At 47.8% G+C, this 17,624-nt stretch overlaps 1 protein-coding gene across 4 annotated transcripts in view; it reads left to right on the top strand.

Annotated features, from left to right (window-relative positions):
• The window catches only part of TUBGCP2 (tubulin gamma complex component 2), a 704,444-nt gene that overhangs the window by 278,579 nt on the left and 408,241 nt on the right, over window positions 1-17,624 (top strand). For all 4 annotated transcript variants that reach the window (XM_069611057.1, XM_069611056.1, XM_069611059.1 and 1 more), the window contains one exon: window positions 2,476-2,683. In XM_069611057.1, the coding sequence (XP_069467158.1) occupies window positions 2,476-2,683 (208 nt within the window). The remainder of the gene's footprint in view (window positions 1-2,475; window positions 2,684-17,624) is intronic.

Below are 17,624 nucleotides of genomic sequence, written 5' to 3'. Positions count from 1 at the left end.
GAGCCGGAGCATCCAGAGAGTTTATGCAGATTCTGTGGGAATGGAATTTCTTTGGAGACATTGAGGCATTTAGGTGTTATCTGTCCCCACTTTGAGGCTAAAAGTCATGAGAGTTTCAAGGATATGTTCGATAAAAACTTGGTCTCTTCTGTTAATCTCCTTTGGAGTAGATTTATGTGAGGGACCAACATTTCCCTAGTTTTGGCCCTAAATGAGTTTTTGCAATGGGTAACAATAGAATTGGAAATAAATAATTTGGCTATTTAATGGTCTTTTTATTAGATGTAATGAGCTTTTGACTGTACTGACTGATTTATGATATTAATGTATAAGATGTTACGGATTGTTTGTGATATATGTTGTACTTCTAAAATTGTGAACTGATCAACTTCTCTGTTTAAAAACATTTCATTTTTGGTATATTTTGTGCATGTTGTGTAAGGTTTCCTGTAAACTATAAACACAACAATAAAAAAAAGACCTTTTGTCTTTTACTGCATTTACTTTGCTACACTGCAGTGCTGTATTGCTGATCTTACTGTGTTTAAACATAATGTGTTCATAGTTGGTGCTCTGTAGCCAGAGGGCCCCAAAAGTGAACGGATATATATTAGTATTGTATGTTTAGTGGTTTACCTATATGCAGTTCTGTCTAAGGCCTAAATAAATAAATATGTTTATACCTTCTGCCTAACTTGTGTTATTGTTGTGTGTTTCCTCACTCTCACACTCTCCTAGGTTTTACTTCTCAGTCACACAACCTTGATAGATTTTGGCTAGACATCAGTATCTTTCCCTGTTCACCAGAGTAGCGTGGCCTCTCAGAATCTGTCCATAGGGCTGATTTTGAAAATTGTTCTTAACAGGTAGTATTTAATGTTATTCTGCAAAGCCTGGCTATTTTAGTTGGAAGAGCATTGGATTGTTAATCTCTGTGTTGCGGGTTCCCATCACAGCCCAGACAGCAGGCTGAGGCGGAAAAACTCTGTATCCCACACTCCATCTCCTCACTTTGGTTTCCAGTTGTGTTTAGCTTTCTGATTACAAAATAGTTATTCATGCTTTTTTCATCCATCTAAGTTGCGAGCATTGTTTCCAGTCCGGCTGAACTGCTAATCATCTGTATTTTATGCTGGGCCTTACTTTTAAGATGTTGTGTGAAGGTTTCCTGTGCCTGGGGCTCTGCTTGGCCCTTCCACCTTGCATGATCGATATTCTGTGTAGTCAAAGCTGCAATCTTGACAAAGGATGATACATGGATTATGTCTGGATTTAGCCAATAGCATTTTTAAAAGCCACAATTTCAGACAAGGCTGCTGGCAACTAACGTATTCCTGGTGTTTTCACATGACATCCATCCTAATTTTGGTAAGCACATGGCATAAGCCTACCTTTGACTGTCCCTTAGTTTCTCAAAGCACCACTGCCTGCTTAGTGTGAGCTGGTGAGTTTTGGTCACATCGCTCATAGTGTAATGGTGTAGGCATTAATGAATAAACCCTGTTGGAGTAAGCCTATTAGGAGGAAAATGGATGAGGTGGTAAAGGCCTGAATACTGGCAAGCAATCTGCAATATTTCATGCCCATGTTATCTTCACTGCAGTCTTTGAGTTTCCTCCCGCCCGAAGCCTTTTGGGATTTGCAAACCATGTGGTTTGTTAAAAACGCTTAGTCCACTGGGTATGGAGAGGGTTTATACCTTTGGTGGGTGAGGATACTCATTGTAAAAATAAAAAACATTTAATTCAAACATTTGAAAAGAATCCTTTGGTTATATATTTGGGGCAGTGAGTTAGTTGATTCGCTAGTGAAAGCTCAGCTCACAGAAAAAGAGCAGTGATTAGGAAGACTTTGATTGAAGAAGATTAGCAGTGAGTATTTGCATAATTTCATTTAAAGAACTGAGGGCCTGTCTGGAAGAAAATCACTTGACTTACGTAATTTACAGTACAGCACTGTGGATGAGGAAAGTGAGAGCTCTGAGGTTGTACTACCGTAGTATAGAGGATATGTGGCTGCAGCCACTGAAAAGTAGATGTGCAGCAAAGTGTTATTACTTAATTTGATTCAATGGACTATTATACCCTTATTATATAACTGAATATCTAGGGAAACTGTTAGAAATCCAACTTTCTGGGATATTCACGAGAGTATGCGAGGAAATTAAAATGTTTTGTTGGAGAAGTCTGTCAATTCCCCCACCCCCTCTCAACTGAGGGACATTAAGTAACTACAGATTTAAATCCTGGCTTAAGTATTCAGAAATCTTTTCCAAACTGCTTAACTGTAAGGAGGTAAAACGGGGTAAAGAGTAGCAAGTTTGGAGAATGAACTGTTTCTCCGATTAAGTTGGATCTTGATTTCTGTTTATTAAAAATACATAGATACTTTACATTAAACATGTTAAAACTTAGAGGGAGTGGTGCTTTGTGATATTAGACGTGCAACATGGACCCTTCTGCCTTTTTTCCACAGGTACCATGCAATCGGCTGCCCAAGAATCTGCCATTGTGGAGGATCTGCTCTACATCCTGATTGGAGTGGAAGGACGTTATGTGACGGCAAAGCCTCTATCTGAAAGCAGCCCGCGTTCCTTTGTGGTTGACGCCAATCTTGACCAGTCTGTAAATGAACTGGTATTGCGGATTCTGCCAGTGGCATCAAACTATTCTGAAGTGACCAGGTAATGAACAGCTGTCCTTGTTTCCTCATTTCAAAGAGAACACGCTTCAGTCTTATAAATAAAATAGTCATGCATTGTCAGGCATTAGGAGCGTGGGGTCGATTTTGATAATCATAGCGAGGAGGTTCCATAGTCTTGGGGCATTGGCAGAGAAAGCTTGTTTTCTGGCCCTTTCCTTTTTGCAGCAGCGGATTTCAAGTCAGCGCATGTCCTGGCTTCTGGTGGTGCGCTCTCTGCCGGAGATGCTTTGTTTCCCCACGAGGTAGCTGGGTGACTTGTGGAAGACTGCTTTATAGATGATGCAGCAAGACTTGAAGGTGATTTGTGTGTGCAGTGGGAGCCAGTTAAGGTCATTGAGGGCTGGGGTGATATCATATTTGCATAGACCCTTGATGAGGTGTGCGGGAACGTGCAGAGCACTTCTCAGGGGCACAAGGGAGGACGACTGGAGGCCTTCAAGGAGGGCATTGTCCTCATCCAGGTGGGTAAGAACCAGTGCATGAACGGTGGAGCTAAAGCTGTCTGCAGGGAGGAAGGGCTTGACTTTCCACAGTAGGGCTATCTGATACCTAGCTGTCTGAGTTTTCCTAGCTGTTTGCGTCTTGAAGGAGAGGTGTTTGTCGATTTGGAACCCGAGGGACTTGGCGCAGGAGGCGAACTCTGGAGTCAAGCCCTCACAGTTCATGGTTGGTAGCCAGGTCTGTGTGTCTGGGTGTTTGGTGTTCTTGGTGAGGAGTTGGAATTCACTCTTGATGGGGTTGATCTTCAAGTATGCAGTGGACATCCAAGACTGGATCAGCAAGAGGACAAGGTCGCTGATCCGCATGCACTGATGTAGGGTGTCAGTGAGCGCCTGGTGCTCTACTGTGTTGAAAGCAGCCAAGTAGAACCTGGGGGTGGCCATTATCAAGGATGTTGAAGGTGTCGTCAGCAACCTGTATGGTTTCTGTCTCTGTGCTGCATTGCTGCATCTGGGTCTGAACCTGGATTGGTAGATTTGGAGGAGATGGTTGGTGTCGATATGTTGCTGCAGTTGCGTGGGTACTGCTTTCTCGATGATCTTACCTAGGGAGAGAAGATGGGTGATGGGGCTATGACCTAGGTTGTCGGGATCCAGAGTGGGTTTCTTTAGTAGAGGGGAGGATTTGTCCTGTCTTTAGGGTTGATGTGAAGGGGCCTTGAGTTAGGGAGCTGTTGATGTACTCAACAAACAAAAAGTTCTGTTCCACATGTACTTTGGGTGATGGCTTCACCCTTAGTTTCCCCTCTTCTGGGCCTAGACCCCTCAAACAGTTCTTATCGATATCAGAACCTTCGGTGGCTGAGTCTCCTGCTTCCGAGGGTCTGATAGTTCACCCCTAGGCCCCCCTCTTACTGGCGCAGACCCCTTTAGAATATTTGTCTTGATTCTCAACCTCCCTCTTCCGGGTTCCCTATGGCTTTGCACAAAGCAGTTCACCTTTTGACTTTCAGCAATCTTAATGTCTTTTCAAACAGTTCTCGTGGACATCCCTCTGCCGGGTTCACCTTTGACAACATGCTGTTTCTTGGGACTTTAGACTTTGTTCATCTTTATCGGCATCCCTCCTCCGGGTTCACTCTTGCCACTTTTCATTTTAGTGGGATTCACTCCCCTTTACGTTCTCAAAGGTTTTATCTTTTGATGCAGGATTCACTTCTCTTGCTTTCTTAACAGTTTGCCGGTCAAAGGCTTTCGATTGTACTGGGATTTTGCTGGACCTCTTGTATGAGCACTTTGACCTATCTTGGCGGCTCTCCTACGGCCTTCTGGTAACAGTAGTTTTTCAACATGGGAGCAACATGGGAGCAACCAGAGTTTCTCGAGTCTGCACCCACTTGGTGCCAGTTCCCTCTGCAGCTGGTTTTCCCCTTTTCTATTCACAGTTCTTTGAACTCTTCTCAATCTGCCACTTTGCGGGTTTCATTCAACACAGTTCGGTTTCTTATTGTTTTCCCTTCTGACTCACCGGCTGTGATGAACTGCTTGGTATTCCTTGTCTCTGGAGTTGAGGCCGGTACCACGTTAGCTGGAGTCGGCCAAGATCCGGGTACCGCTGACATCTGTGGCAACACACTCAGGCTATTGTCTGCAGTCTTATGTTTACTCTTACGAAGGCTTCACGGGTCTGGGACGGAATAGGGCAAGGTTGATCCACTCCTTCTCACACTCTGTTCCCTCCGCCTTTCTCCTTCTCTTAAACTGCCGGGTCTGGATAGTTGTCTCCTCGTGCGGTCTGCCTTGCTTGTAATGTGCTCTCTTGCTCCACCTTTTATCCCTGTGGGGAAGGGAAAGGGCCATCAGGTGTGTATGATTCTGGTCAATTGCCTGATTTTGCCTGACCCTTGGTCGGGTAAAAGGCTCTGGTGTTACTCCGTTGTCTTATGTTTTGTGCAAAAGTGTTCGTGTCAGGAAAGGGGGGGGGGCTTTGTTTTGGAATATCCTACATGGTTGGATGGGTAAAAGGTGTTGAAAGTAGGGGGATACCGCGTCTCACCCGTTGATGTCCAACTCCCCAAGGACTCCTCATCCAGGTGTTCCTCCCTCACTAGTCCACCCCGAGGAACTGGATACAGTAGTGATGGCCGTGTCCTGTCCACCTTGATGACAGATCCCTGGGGACTAGCCAGGGAGACACCTTCAGGTTTCTCACACCACTCTCTACCCACCTTGGTGCTGGCAATAAATGCAGACACCTTTTTTAGAAATCCTTTCTTCACCTCTTTCATCTCTGCCTACGGTTATCCGAAGGGTGTTCAACCCCAGAGCGCTTTGAGGCCATGCCAATGGCAGTAGGCGCTATACATGTGACATATAACCTAACATGCTGATGTACCCAGTGAAACACATGGTCGTATACATGTTTTTTCGGAAACCCATGGAACGTGCACACGTGTGGCTTGATCAGCAGAACCTCCAGACCCCGGTGGGGGAGCATGCCCGAGGCGAACAAGCAGAGGACATTGATAGCATAACATGACTTGCAGGTGAGCGAATGCTGTGCCGGAGGAAGGGCCAGGATGACGATCAGTGCATGGCCTTTGAGAGGGCTGTGCTGCTGATGGAGGGCTAGGTTGATCCTGCTTTGACTTTCTATAGGGGTCGGACCTTCGAAGGGGCAACTTTGGACACTGCACTATGGATTCTGGGAGCTAGAGTCTGTTGTATTGCGGTGGGTAGATGACGGTGGTTGGGGACAGGCACAACTACCCTGAGTTCAGCTATACATTCAGGTAACCGGCTGGTTGGGCGTCAGACACATTCCTTGTTTACCTGCTCGTGGTTACACCGTTGCGCCTACCCCTTTAGGCTGAGGGGGATTTTGGGTAATATCTTGAATAGCGATTTAGCTATTGAGTGACAGTTTTTTGTTTGTTTTGTTTTATTGTTAACAGGTGGGATGTTGCTGTCTGATATGCCTGTTGGGGAAGGGGAGTGGGGAGGGGGGCATCAAAGGGGAATGCAGTTCAGGAGGTCACTTGCTTGTTGGTGGGAGGGGAGAAGCTCCTGGGGTCCTTGATGATTGGGGTTGATCTGAAGGTACTTGTCATGATGCCTAGCCCCAGGCATTCGGACCAAGCTCATCAGCCCCGGGAGCAGGCATCTAGACATTAAGTAAAACCCCAGCAGCCCCGGCTAGGGGATATCTGGGTTCAGTCCTGGCGCCTTAGGCGCCAGGCTCATAGTCATTACTTACCTCAGGCAGACCATGCTGCAAATGACTCCAATCCAACATGAAGCCTGAAAGAGACTATTTTTCTACAGGGACTATTTTTTACTCGGGTGTGGTTCTAGGGACTTCTTACCTGGGACTACTTTTGAGGCTATTTGAACTACGCCCGACCAGCAACAAACGCTTTGCGTTATTCTGCATCCAGCAGCGTAACGCTCACCGTGCCTGCAACCTGCATCCAGTCTTCTGCCATGCCCGCCTTGAATCCGGAGCTCCTAAAACAAAGAGGAAAGAAAGGGACAAGGTTAGAAAACAAACTTATTTCTATTCCACGCCTGATTCTGGATCCATCTCGTCTCCGGACCTGTAAAGAACATCATTCTGCACGCGCCGCACCTCCAGCTGCAGCGCCGCGCCATACTCGCCAGTTTTCACAGCATCCTTCGGGTCGGCGCTGCCTCCATCATTTCTTTGCCGAACTTCGTCACCTAGGAGACAAAAGAAAACCACAAGGTGAGCCGAGGGAACCAACAAATATAATTCTTACCACCATAGACTTACCTGATTTACCACCGGAGGCATCCTTTTGTGAATCTCCATATTTTCACGTGCCGCATCTGTAAAGAGAGACAAAACAACATGTTTTCCACATGCAACATTTACCGGACAGAACCGGGTAATACAGACTCTTACCTGAGCGCCACCAGCTGCCACAAGAGCATCTTTTCACTAGCCAGCTGCAAGACAAGAAAGGAAGGGGAGAACAAGAGTGAACATCGGACATATTGAACTCTATGAACTTAATACTTACTGGTCCTCACCAGGAACCTCAGAGTCAATACTATCCGGAACTCTCCCGAGCCTTCAAACCAGTGAATTAACTGGAATCGACGTGCCCCTGCAAATCCAAGCAGGATGGAGAGCTCATCTTTCAAGAATATAAGGTGAGACTGCTGTGAGGGCATTTCGGAGGTGATTAGTTGGGGAGGACTGTGGGGGTGCCATCACTTGAATCCACAAGTGGCTAAATCCATCTCTCCACTTGCAGGAGAATATTTCTACGGGTTAAGCAGACAAGATTAGGAGGGCAGATCCAGTCAGTCATCGCTGCACTACGCATCACGTGGGTGGAGACTGCAGCTGTCCGGGTCCGACCGACGCCCCTGTGGGAGCCAGGTGAGCGTAACAGTACTGTCCTGGAACATTAGGGGCTTAAATGGATACATTGACAGGAATTGGGTGTATAGCTACATTAGCAGCAAAAATATCTCGATCGCACTACTCCAAGAGACACACTTGAACAAAAGTAGACCGTTGCTGAAACGGTGTGATGGTGTTGATTTGGAGCAGCTTACTTGACTTACTCAAGGGGATTTCCTATATGGATCTCGAATGTGGTTCCCTTCGAGTTTGAGAAGGTAGTTATAGTGGAGACATGTAGGTTAATTTTACTTCCGGGAAGTATTAAGGGGATACCGATATGTATAATAAATACCTATGCACCCAATTATGATGCGGCTACATTCTTCAGTAAAGTGCTGGCAATACATGCACAACACAGGGACGTCCCATGGATTTGGGGTGGTGACTTTAATTGTACGTTGGACCCCACGTGGCATAGGATGGTAGGACTATTTCGAAAGTCATTGGCGTCCCAAGCACTGTGTTAAGTTATGTCGACAATTAAATTGAAAGAAATGTGGAGAAAGCTCAACCCTATGACTATGGGATTTTCTTTCTACTTGTGACATTTATACAAGGATAGATTTAGTTTTCATGGGAGAGGAGCAAGCACAGAAATGTGTTGGCCCGAACTACTTGGACAGGACATTATCGGATCAGGCTGCATTGCTGACTTTGGTTTTGTGGACGGAGGCCAAGATGATTGTACTCACTTGGGATCTTATGGTAGAGGCTCTGCCGTATGTGGCATATAGGGAAAGTGTTAGGATTGCTGTGCAGGGGTACTTTGAGGATAATGAGCAGTGTGGCGGACTACAGGAAAAAATTGGAGGCTTTTAAAGTGGTCATGAGGGGAGAGTATGGCCACGTCAGCTGGAATTGGAGCCACTTTGGTGAGAACGTTGGAGAGTGTGGAAGAAATCAGAAGGGTGTAGTCAGCCTTAGCACAGGAGGGCGAGAATGAACAGCAGCTGGTACAGTTAAGGCTGGACTGCATGGAAGCATGCAATAGGCTTGGTAAACGCATCTTATCTGTGTACTCTGAGAAGCTACATGAACAGGGTGATAAGCTGGGCAGGCTTCTGAAATGTGAGACTCTGAGGACCAATATTGTGGAGATAATGGATGAATGCTGGGAAAAGTAGGCAGCGGGGTCCCAGATCAACAATATGTTTACAATGTACTACGACAGGGAGTTGCAGCTGGACATGGATGAGATAGAATATACGCTCCAGAATATCGACCTACTGTGCATATCTGCCCACCAAGCAGAGGACCGGGACAGTCCCAGAAATGAGCAGGACATTTCGCTGACAATCTCACAACTCGGAACAAAAAAAACCTGGGAGCAACGGGCTTCCCATGGAGTTCTATAAAACGATTGACAGACTGATTGCTAGGAAACTGCTATAGACCCTGAATGCATCATACGAGAGATCGATGCGGGAAGCAATGATATTACCAATTTCAAGCCATATATGTCCATATTAATGTTAAATAAAAATGCTAAGATATGTTGCTCTATATTGGCCAGACGATTAGAAACAGTACTACCTCTTTTTAATGCATTCTGACCAGACGGGCTTTGTGCCAAATAGGAATACCTCCCATAATTTCAGAACACTGCAAAACATTTTCTCCCAGATGAATAAAGTTGGGAGGAAATAGCAGTAGCATCCTTGGATGCGGTTAAAGCATTTGATTTGGTGCGGTGGAGCTGGATGTTCGCTGCATTGAGGACATTTGGGATAGGTGAGGGACTCCTTAAATGGTTCTGACTTATATACACAGAACTAGTAGTGAGGGTTAAAATGGGCAGTACAATTTTTGAAGAATGGCCCATCAAGACCGGCTCGAGGCAGGGTTGTTTGCTCTCCCAATACTATTTATTATGGCCTTGGAGCCACTAACCGTGTATTTGAGACGAGAATATTCTGGAGCAGCTATACAAGTGGGGGACAGGCAAAACACTTGATTTCAATGTATGCTGCTGATAAACTGCTTTATGTTAATAATCCAAGAGCTAACCTACCTTTTATATACTGATAGTTCTGGAGAACTTTGGCAAGTTATCTGGCATAAAGAGGAATTGGAACAAGTCTGGTCTATTTCCCCTGGCCTCGTTGGGGAATGATGGGAAGCAACAGGAGATGACCTTGTCATTGACCTTATCTGATGTGCCCTTCGAATATCTGGCTATAGACATCTATCAGCTGGGCATTTCTGTAATGTTTGCATTTAGGTAGTTCTGTATTCTGAATTGACGTGACACCAGGGCAGTCTTACATTTGAATCAATTTAGCTCTGGGCAGTACTGTACGCCAAACTTAATTTTGCAGTTGGGCAATCCTGCATCTGGAATTGACCTGATTTTCTGAGCAGTCCTGCACATTAAATTAACTTTGCATCTGGACAGTTCTGTAGTTTGACTAATTTTGCATCTGGGCAGCTGTATACGTTCATTTAATTTTGCACCTGGGAAATGTGGTATCTGAATCGACTTGGCACCTGGGCAGTCTGTTATTTTAAATTAATCTTGCATCTGTGCATTCTATATTTGAAGTAACTGCACACCTGCGCAGTGCTGTATTTTGAATTGACTTGGCACTTGGGCAGTCTTGTATCGCGAATTAAGTGTGCATCTGGGCAGCTCTGTATGTTGAATTAATTTTGCATTTTGTTCTTCTGTATTTTGAACTGAGTTGGCATCTTGGCAGTCCTGTATATTAATTCTGCATCAGGCTGTTCTGTAATTTGGATACATTTTGCAGCTGAGTAGGATTGCAATTGGGTGAACCCCTGCTTCCCCCCTTCTCCAATAACACTGATCTCTAGACGCTCTCTACCACCGCACTCTAACTTCATAAAGGCTCTTCTTAACAACAATAACTCAGCTAATAAGAGTCTATAGCACCACAATCATGCCCAGCCACAGTTCCAATTCTGAGAGGGGTGATCTGGCGCACATGTAACTTGTCTTCCACTTCTCCATGCCCCCCTCATCTTTCCCTCCCCGTTCTTCCCGTTACCACCCCCTTGCCCTCCCCCCTCCATATTCCGCCCATCCCCTAAGCGGAGCACGTGCAGCATTAGCATAGACCCCCACCCCATTTCTGCAGGTTCCCCCACCCCAATTCCACAGGTTCTCCCACCCTCACTCACACACCTGCCACCATCATGCCACTCAAAACCATACAGCAGACCACTCCCAACTCTCGCACCTCTCTTCGCCTCCCCTATCCTTCCCACTATGACGTACACCACTCTGCCCCCTCCCTTAACCCTCTTTACCCTAAACCCTCCCACTGTCTCTTCTCTTCTCCTTCCTTCTCCCCAAGCTCTACGCCTCCCCGGACATCTCTGCACCCACCCCATCAGCATGTGCACTGTTCCCCCGCTCTCCCACTCACCACTTGACACCCCTAGTAATCCCCCCGCTCCCGCCCCACGGCCAGTCCACCCGTCCCTCCCAATACCAAACCGCACACCCATTCCATAATGAATCGTCCTCCTCCTCATGCCCCACTCCAAGGATCCCACAGCCTCTCGAACACCCCTCCGTCCCACCTCCTCTACTGCATTCTCATTAACGCAAGATCCATCGCCAAAAACAAACATGTTATCTTTGACTTTATTTCATCTAAAAACCCAGACATCCTCTTAATTCATGAAACTTGGTTCACTGAGTACTACCTACCCACCACACGCACTCAATGCCATCCCCCAGGATACTCCCTCAATACGCACAACCACTACACTAGAGCAGCGGGGGATAGCCATACTCCACAAAACAACTCTACTTGCCTTCCACAAGGAGAGAGTCATCTCTGCGATGCGGACTGCAACTCTCTGCTTTTTAAATTCCAACTCTTCCCCCGCTACTTGCCACAGTTTCTTACTCATCTATAGACCTCCTGGATATAACGGACACTTTGCAGATTACCTCAGTGACTCCCTAGCAGCTATTCTGATCTCGCACCCGACACTTACTCTGCTAGGAGACCTCAACATCTGGTTTGACTCCTTCATAGTCCCATGACCCGCCCGCAGATCTTCAACTTAGAAGCCCTCAACATGATCTAACTGGTAACAGGTCCTATCCACACAGCAGGTCACACTTTGTCACCCGCTGACCTTCTCTCTTCTCTGTCCATTCAACTACTATCATGGACAGACCACACCACCATCTTCTCCTTGATTGCTCCATTCACACACCCCTATCCCACCTTCCTCCAACAGTCTCCCTCCTATTCCCCTCTGGAACAAAGTCATCATCACCCCCAACCTAGCCAATTCCGTGCTCGCCTCCCTTCACACTCTCGGCACCCCAGGAGGAATCAAATGTTTCGGCCGATGGTTCACCAAAGCCCTCTCCCTCCTAACTCCCTGCAGATCCCCCTCCCACAGAGCAGGTCGCTCCCCAAAGTGCTTCAACTCCCTCAAAACCCTAAACCATTGCATTAAACGTAAGTGGTGCACAGATCCATCCCCTCTCAATAAAGGCCAAAATCAGAAAAGCCACATTCCTTCTGCGATTCACGGATCTCCAACGCCCCAAACCCCAGCAAAAAGCTTCAGAAGATCATTGCAGAATTCAAGAAACCCTGCTGCTCACCCTCCCACCCCCCCACCTCACTCCACTGCCAGCAGCTCTGCAATGCCATCTCAGACCATCTCCACAACATTGCCACTGACCAAAACCTCTCTATTCACTCAAAGCCAACATCTCTTTTCCCCATCCTACCCTCAGCCACCTTCCCCCTTCCCTCTGTACGCCCTACCCATCTCCCATCAGGAATTCCATAAACTCCTCTCCAGCAGCTGCCCCTCAGGATCCCCTGGAGATCCCTGCCCCCCCTTTACTTCCAAAAAACATCCTGTTCTCCACTTGTGCAGGCACCTATGCCAGATCTATAATCAACCACTCTCTAACCTTGGGCATTTTCCCAAATGCCTTCAAAACCTCTCATGTCAAACCTCTACTCCAAAAAACCTTCCTTGACCCCCTCTGCCCCTCAAACTACTGCCCAATATCAAACAACCGGTTGATCGCCAAACTTCTGGATTGCACCGCATACTCCCAACTCTCCCTTTACACAGAATCACACACCCTCCTTGACCCTGCCCAATCTGGCTTCAGACCTCTGCATGGAACTGAACCCTCCCTTGTCTGATAGCACATCCGTGCAGACCCTGCTGACGCAGGTTTGAATCCCTGCAGGGCCAAACTCAGCCTTTCATCCTTCCGAGGTCGATAAATGAGCACCACACACCATGGGTAATAATAAGCAGTGCTCAGATACCTGAGGGGTTCGTAGCGCTATATAAATGCTAAATTATTATTATTATTACTGTCTCCATCTTGGACAACTTGAGAAAAAGCATTTGCTTCCCTCATCCTCGTCGAGATCTCGGCTGTATTTGATACCATCAATCACTCCACCCTCATAGAACGATTTCACTCCGTCGGTATCCACGATCTGGCCTTATGTTGGATCTCCTCTTTCCTCTCCAACCGCTCACAAATTAGCATCCTACCTCCCTTCTTATCAGCCTCCCGCCCTTTTTATCAGGGGGTCCTTCAAGGTGCCTCCCTCTCCCTCTCCCCCTCCTCTTCAACCTCTATCTCAGCCCCCTCCCAGTGCTCATCCGCTCCCACAACCTTACCTGCTATAACTATGCTGATAACACTCAGATCATTTTCAAGATCCCTAACTCCACCTTCTCTCCACTCCCTGACCTGACTGCCTGCCTATCGGAAATTGACCACTGGATGATGACCAACCATCTCCTACTCAACTCAGGCAAAACCGAAATTCTGAAATGCAACAAAACTGCTCCCCTCCCCCCCAACCCACGCACTGGGTCCCCCACCCGCAGTAAAGAACCTAGGATGCAACCTCAGCTCGGATCTCTCCCACCACATCAACGCAGTCCCCACTTTCTGCCACTACCACCTATACGTCCTGATGGACATCTTCCCCTATCTCTCCTTCCCTCACACAGTCTCTGAAATCATGGCCACCATCCTCTCCTAGCTAGACAATGCCAACTCTCTCTACCTAGGTGCCCCCTCGTGCAAGCTTCAAAGGATCCAAAACTCACCTGCATGTCTCCTCCTCGCCCTCCTGCCGAGGGAGCACATCACCCCCGCACTCTGGGTTCTCTACTGGCTCCCCATCAGCAGAAGGGCCACTTTGAAAGCCATGTGTATCACCCACTGTGCCGTCCACAAGAAAGGCCCAGAATTCCTCCAAAAGACGCTCTTCCCCCTACCAACGTAACAGAACCCTGAGATCTGCCAATGCTTGGCTTCTTGTGGCTCCCCCTTTCAATGGACGGACTCAAGGGACACTATTAGGTTCCCCATGTTGGTATGTTTAGACGGAACATTCTGGAATCGAGCACTTGGCGTGCTAGCCCACTATCCCCTTGACGCAACACATGCAAGGGATGGACACAAGCTTGAGACCCATAATTAAATCCTGGGAACATTTGGGGATGGTGGTTTGGGTGCAGGGGGTGTATTAAAGCAAGGTGTCCTACTGCCGTTCACAGAATGTAGGGATAGATATGATTTGCCACTTGGACAGTTCCTGACTTATGCAGCTGTGACGAATTTGGCAGATGCTTCCTGCAGAACCCGATACAAAAGTGCTGTTAACTAGCCTGTATGATTTAGCAGAGAGCTGTGCATTGGTTACAGATGTATAGAATATATTGTCCGTAATGCTGAGCTACCTATTAAAAAGGCATGGGTGCAGGATTTGGATCGTGCGTGTGATGAGGAAACCTGGGAGAGGGTGCTCTTGTACCCACAAAATGAATGCTAGATTTTAAACTGCTGCCATATAACCTCCTTCATAGAGTATACTTGACCCCGGAGTGGATGGCTAGAATATTTCCAAATCAGTTTGCGGCTTGTCATAGGTGTGGACAGGATGGTGCAGGGTTGATCCATGTGTTCTGGAAGCACCCTCCGATACACGGGTTCTGGACGGAAGTCTACAGCAAATTGCGGGATTGGGATATAAATAAAATTTTCACATCAGCCTGAAGTATGTCCTTATAGGTTTGTACCCCAAAATGGGCCCGAAAGTACTGAAACGTGTTGCAATTTATGGATTTAGCGGTCATCAAATGCAGGATATCGCTAGCGTGGAAGGGGAAGCAGAGTCCTGGGATCGGTAAATGGTTGAAGGATCTTAGGCGATGGACACTTGCTAAAACCGCAGTTTGGTACAGAGCTAGAGGGAATGGGGAAAGAGGAGCTGAGCATACTGTTAGGCAAGAATTGATGTAGTAACCCTGTGGGAGACAACACAAAACTTGTCCTCTTGGTATTAGGTAACCCACCTATTGGTATAGGTCTGTACTACACAAGTTGGTAGTGTGACTGAGTAGTCACTCAAGAGGGGTAAATGTGAGCTGTAGAACGGAAATCCACCAATACAAGTATCCAAATAACACTTATACTCAAGGTTTTTAGTTAAAATAGTTATTTATTTAACGGTCATTTTCAAATGAGCATTCTAATGCATGCAACAATCAAGTATACTTTCACAGAATGAAAACAAAGCTAGTAGATACTCTTTAGAGATGCTTCTTACACACTTTCTACACCCTGAGGTGACTTCACGAACTAGGACAGTGATGGCATTTATATATCATTAGTACACTTTGTAAATTCTGAAATTTGGTAGCAAGGAAAGGATGAACAGGTTCTCAGAGCATGTGAACACTTCAAATCTTACAATGAAGTCTAGATAAAAACCTTTCCCAGCAATATTAGTTAAAAACCAATGTATCACCTGTGAGGGACAGTAAGAATTAAAGTCAAATGGAATAGAAGAGTCTGGAGGGAGCCCGGACAGCCAAAGTCAATTGCAGCAAAGTCTATGGAGCTGAGGCACTTCCTAGATAATACTAGTCTTGCACAAGTTACAGAGTTTGTTGAAGAGAAATCACTGTAGGGTCACAAATGTTACACTTGTGAAGGTTAGAGCTGGAATCAACTCTAGCAAAGTAGCTACTGCAAGGCTCAACTGAGAAGAGCAAGCTACAGACACTGAGGTAAGTACCCCAAGTCAGAACTGTATCTTTGGGTAGAAGAAGAGGGTCCAGCTGGCTTCTGTCTGGTTGCAGCAATGGAGATTCTGTGTTCCTGGGGCTCGGTCGTGGGGACATGAGGGAGGACATCTGGGGAGTCCTGCGGCAGCAACTCAAAGGTCAGCGGCAGCTATGGGCTGTTTTTGGATCAGCAGCACTTTGCGGTTTCATCGCTTTCTAAATTGCACCACCGCGGATCTTGGACACCGGTTAGGCTTCCTTCACTCCTTGAGACCTGCACTCTGGTGAGGTGACTTGAGCTCTGGTTTCCCTGCTTCTCGAGAGTCCTGTGGAGACTCCTGGAGCTTTTGGCCGGTTTACAGATGTTGCACTCGACTACGGGTTTCTCGACCCCTGGCACTCGGTTCCTGCAGCAGCAAAGAAGTACAGCCAGATGGGGAAGGTGTTCCAGCAGAGTTCGTCTCGGGGTTAATTGGTCCCACTAACCCAAGGGAAGAAGTCGGTAGTTCAACGGTCCAGGAGGATGCAGCAAGCTCCGTTCACGGTTTCTTCGTCGGGTTGTTGTTCCCAGTGGTCGACTCTGCTTCTAGTCCCAAAACCCTTGCCTTTTAAGCAGGTTTCTCCCATTGATACACAACCTAGCTTGTCACTCAAACAGCAGGGTGCCTGTCCTGCAAGGACAGCCAGACAATCAGGACTGGGTGCATTCAGGTTTCCCTAGACACGAAGCACAGTGGAGTTTCTGGCACCTCCCTCACTTCCTGCCCTTCCAGATACACTGGAGCCAGAGGCGGGTTTCAGTACAGAAGCCCGCCAAAGGCAAAACAAACAAGGGTCAAACCAGGTTTGGTGCTCAGAGTCAAACCCAAGAAAGACCTCACAAACAGAACATGGAAAAAAAAGAAGACTGACCATTTTGACAAAATGGTCACCCATGGGGGCTATACTGCAGCTATACTGCAGCTGGGGATTCATATCTATGACAGGTAATGTCCACAGCTGTGCTGCTTTGGAAAATCTTTGGCTCCTGCGTCGATGACGTCGATGCGCCGTCCCTGAGGACCTCCTCCAACGGCCGACGTCACCCGATGTGATAAGTAGGACGCACGACGCCCATAGCCTCAGTTCTGTTTTTTCCGCGAACGTGTTCGCTTCGTGAATCTCGGTATGCCTCGACTCGTTGGAGTTGCTGTTTTCTATTCTCGGTTCATTGAACCTGTTCGGTTGGTTGTGAAGACCTGTTAGTGGCGATGTCTTTCTCATCTTCGACCCCGCTTCCGTGCTTCAAGAACTACGGGGACTGTGGGTCCAAGATGTTGGTCACGGACTCGCACGACGCCTGCCTCTGGTGCCTCGGGGAGGCCACCGATACGGACGACTGTGTCCACTGCCAGTCGCTCACTGCAAAGGCCTTGCGGGAACGCAAGAAGAAGCTGTCGGTAGGCCGGGTGTCTAAGCCCCGAAAGTCGAGGTCTGCAGGGCTTTTGACCGATGACTCGAGGGGTGACTCTCCGCGTCGTCGTCGGAAGTCCGGTGGGTCTCCTTCCAGGAGTCGGTCTCGCCACTCCTCCGCCTCTTCTATGCATTCCAGGAAGCGCCGGCATAGGTCGCCTTCCCCGTCCTCTTCCGAAGACTCCGCCCGTCGGCGGGTCGCTTATCCCTCCATGCAAGCGACACCAGAGGAATCGCAGGGCACTGGTCCGTCCGCGCCTCCGAGTGGGGTCGGTCGGCACCGGTCGAGATACACCGCCTGTACGCCTTCGGGCTCGGGTGGTCGGCAGGGCTCGCGGGAGAGGTCCCGCTTGGACAAGGGTAGCCGTTCTTGCCATGCCCGTTCCAGGTCCCGGTCCTCGACGCGCTCGAGACCGCGTGATCCTGTGCCGTCTTCGAAGAAGACGTCGACGCCTGTGGCGCAGAGGTCGTCGACGATTTCTCTCGACGTTTCCGTCTTCGAGGGGGTCGTCGTCGGCACCCAGGTTGTCGAGAGACACGCTCGG

The sequence above is a fragment of the Ambystoma mexicanum genome, chromosome 8, assembly GCF_040938575.1.
Source record: "Ambystoma mexicanum isolate Mex_15411 chromosome 8, UKY_AmexF1_1, whole genome shotgun sequence".
In the NCBI taxonomy this organism is placed as follows: domain Eukaryota; kingdom Metazoa; phylum Chordata; class Amphibia; order Caudata; family Ambystomatidae; genus Ambystoma; species Ambystoma mexicanum.
Note: the sequence above shows the minus strand (reverse complement) of the source record. Positions and strands in the feature narration are given on the sequence as shown.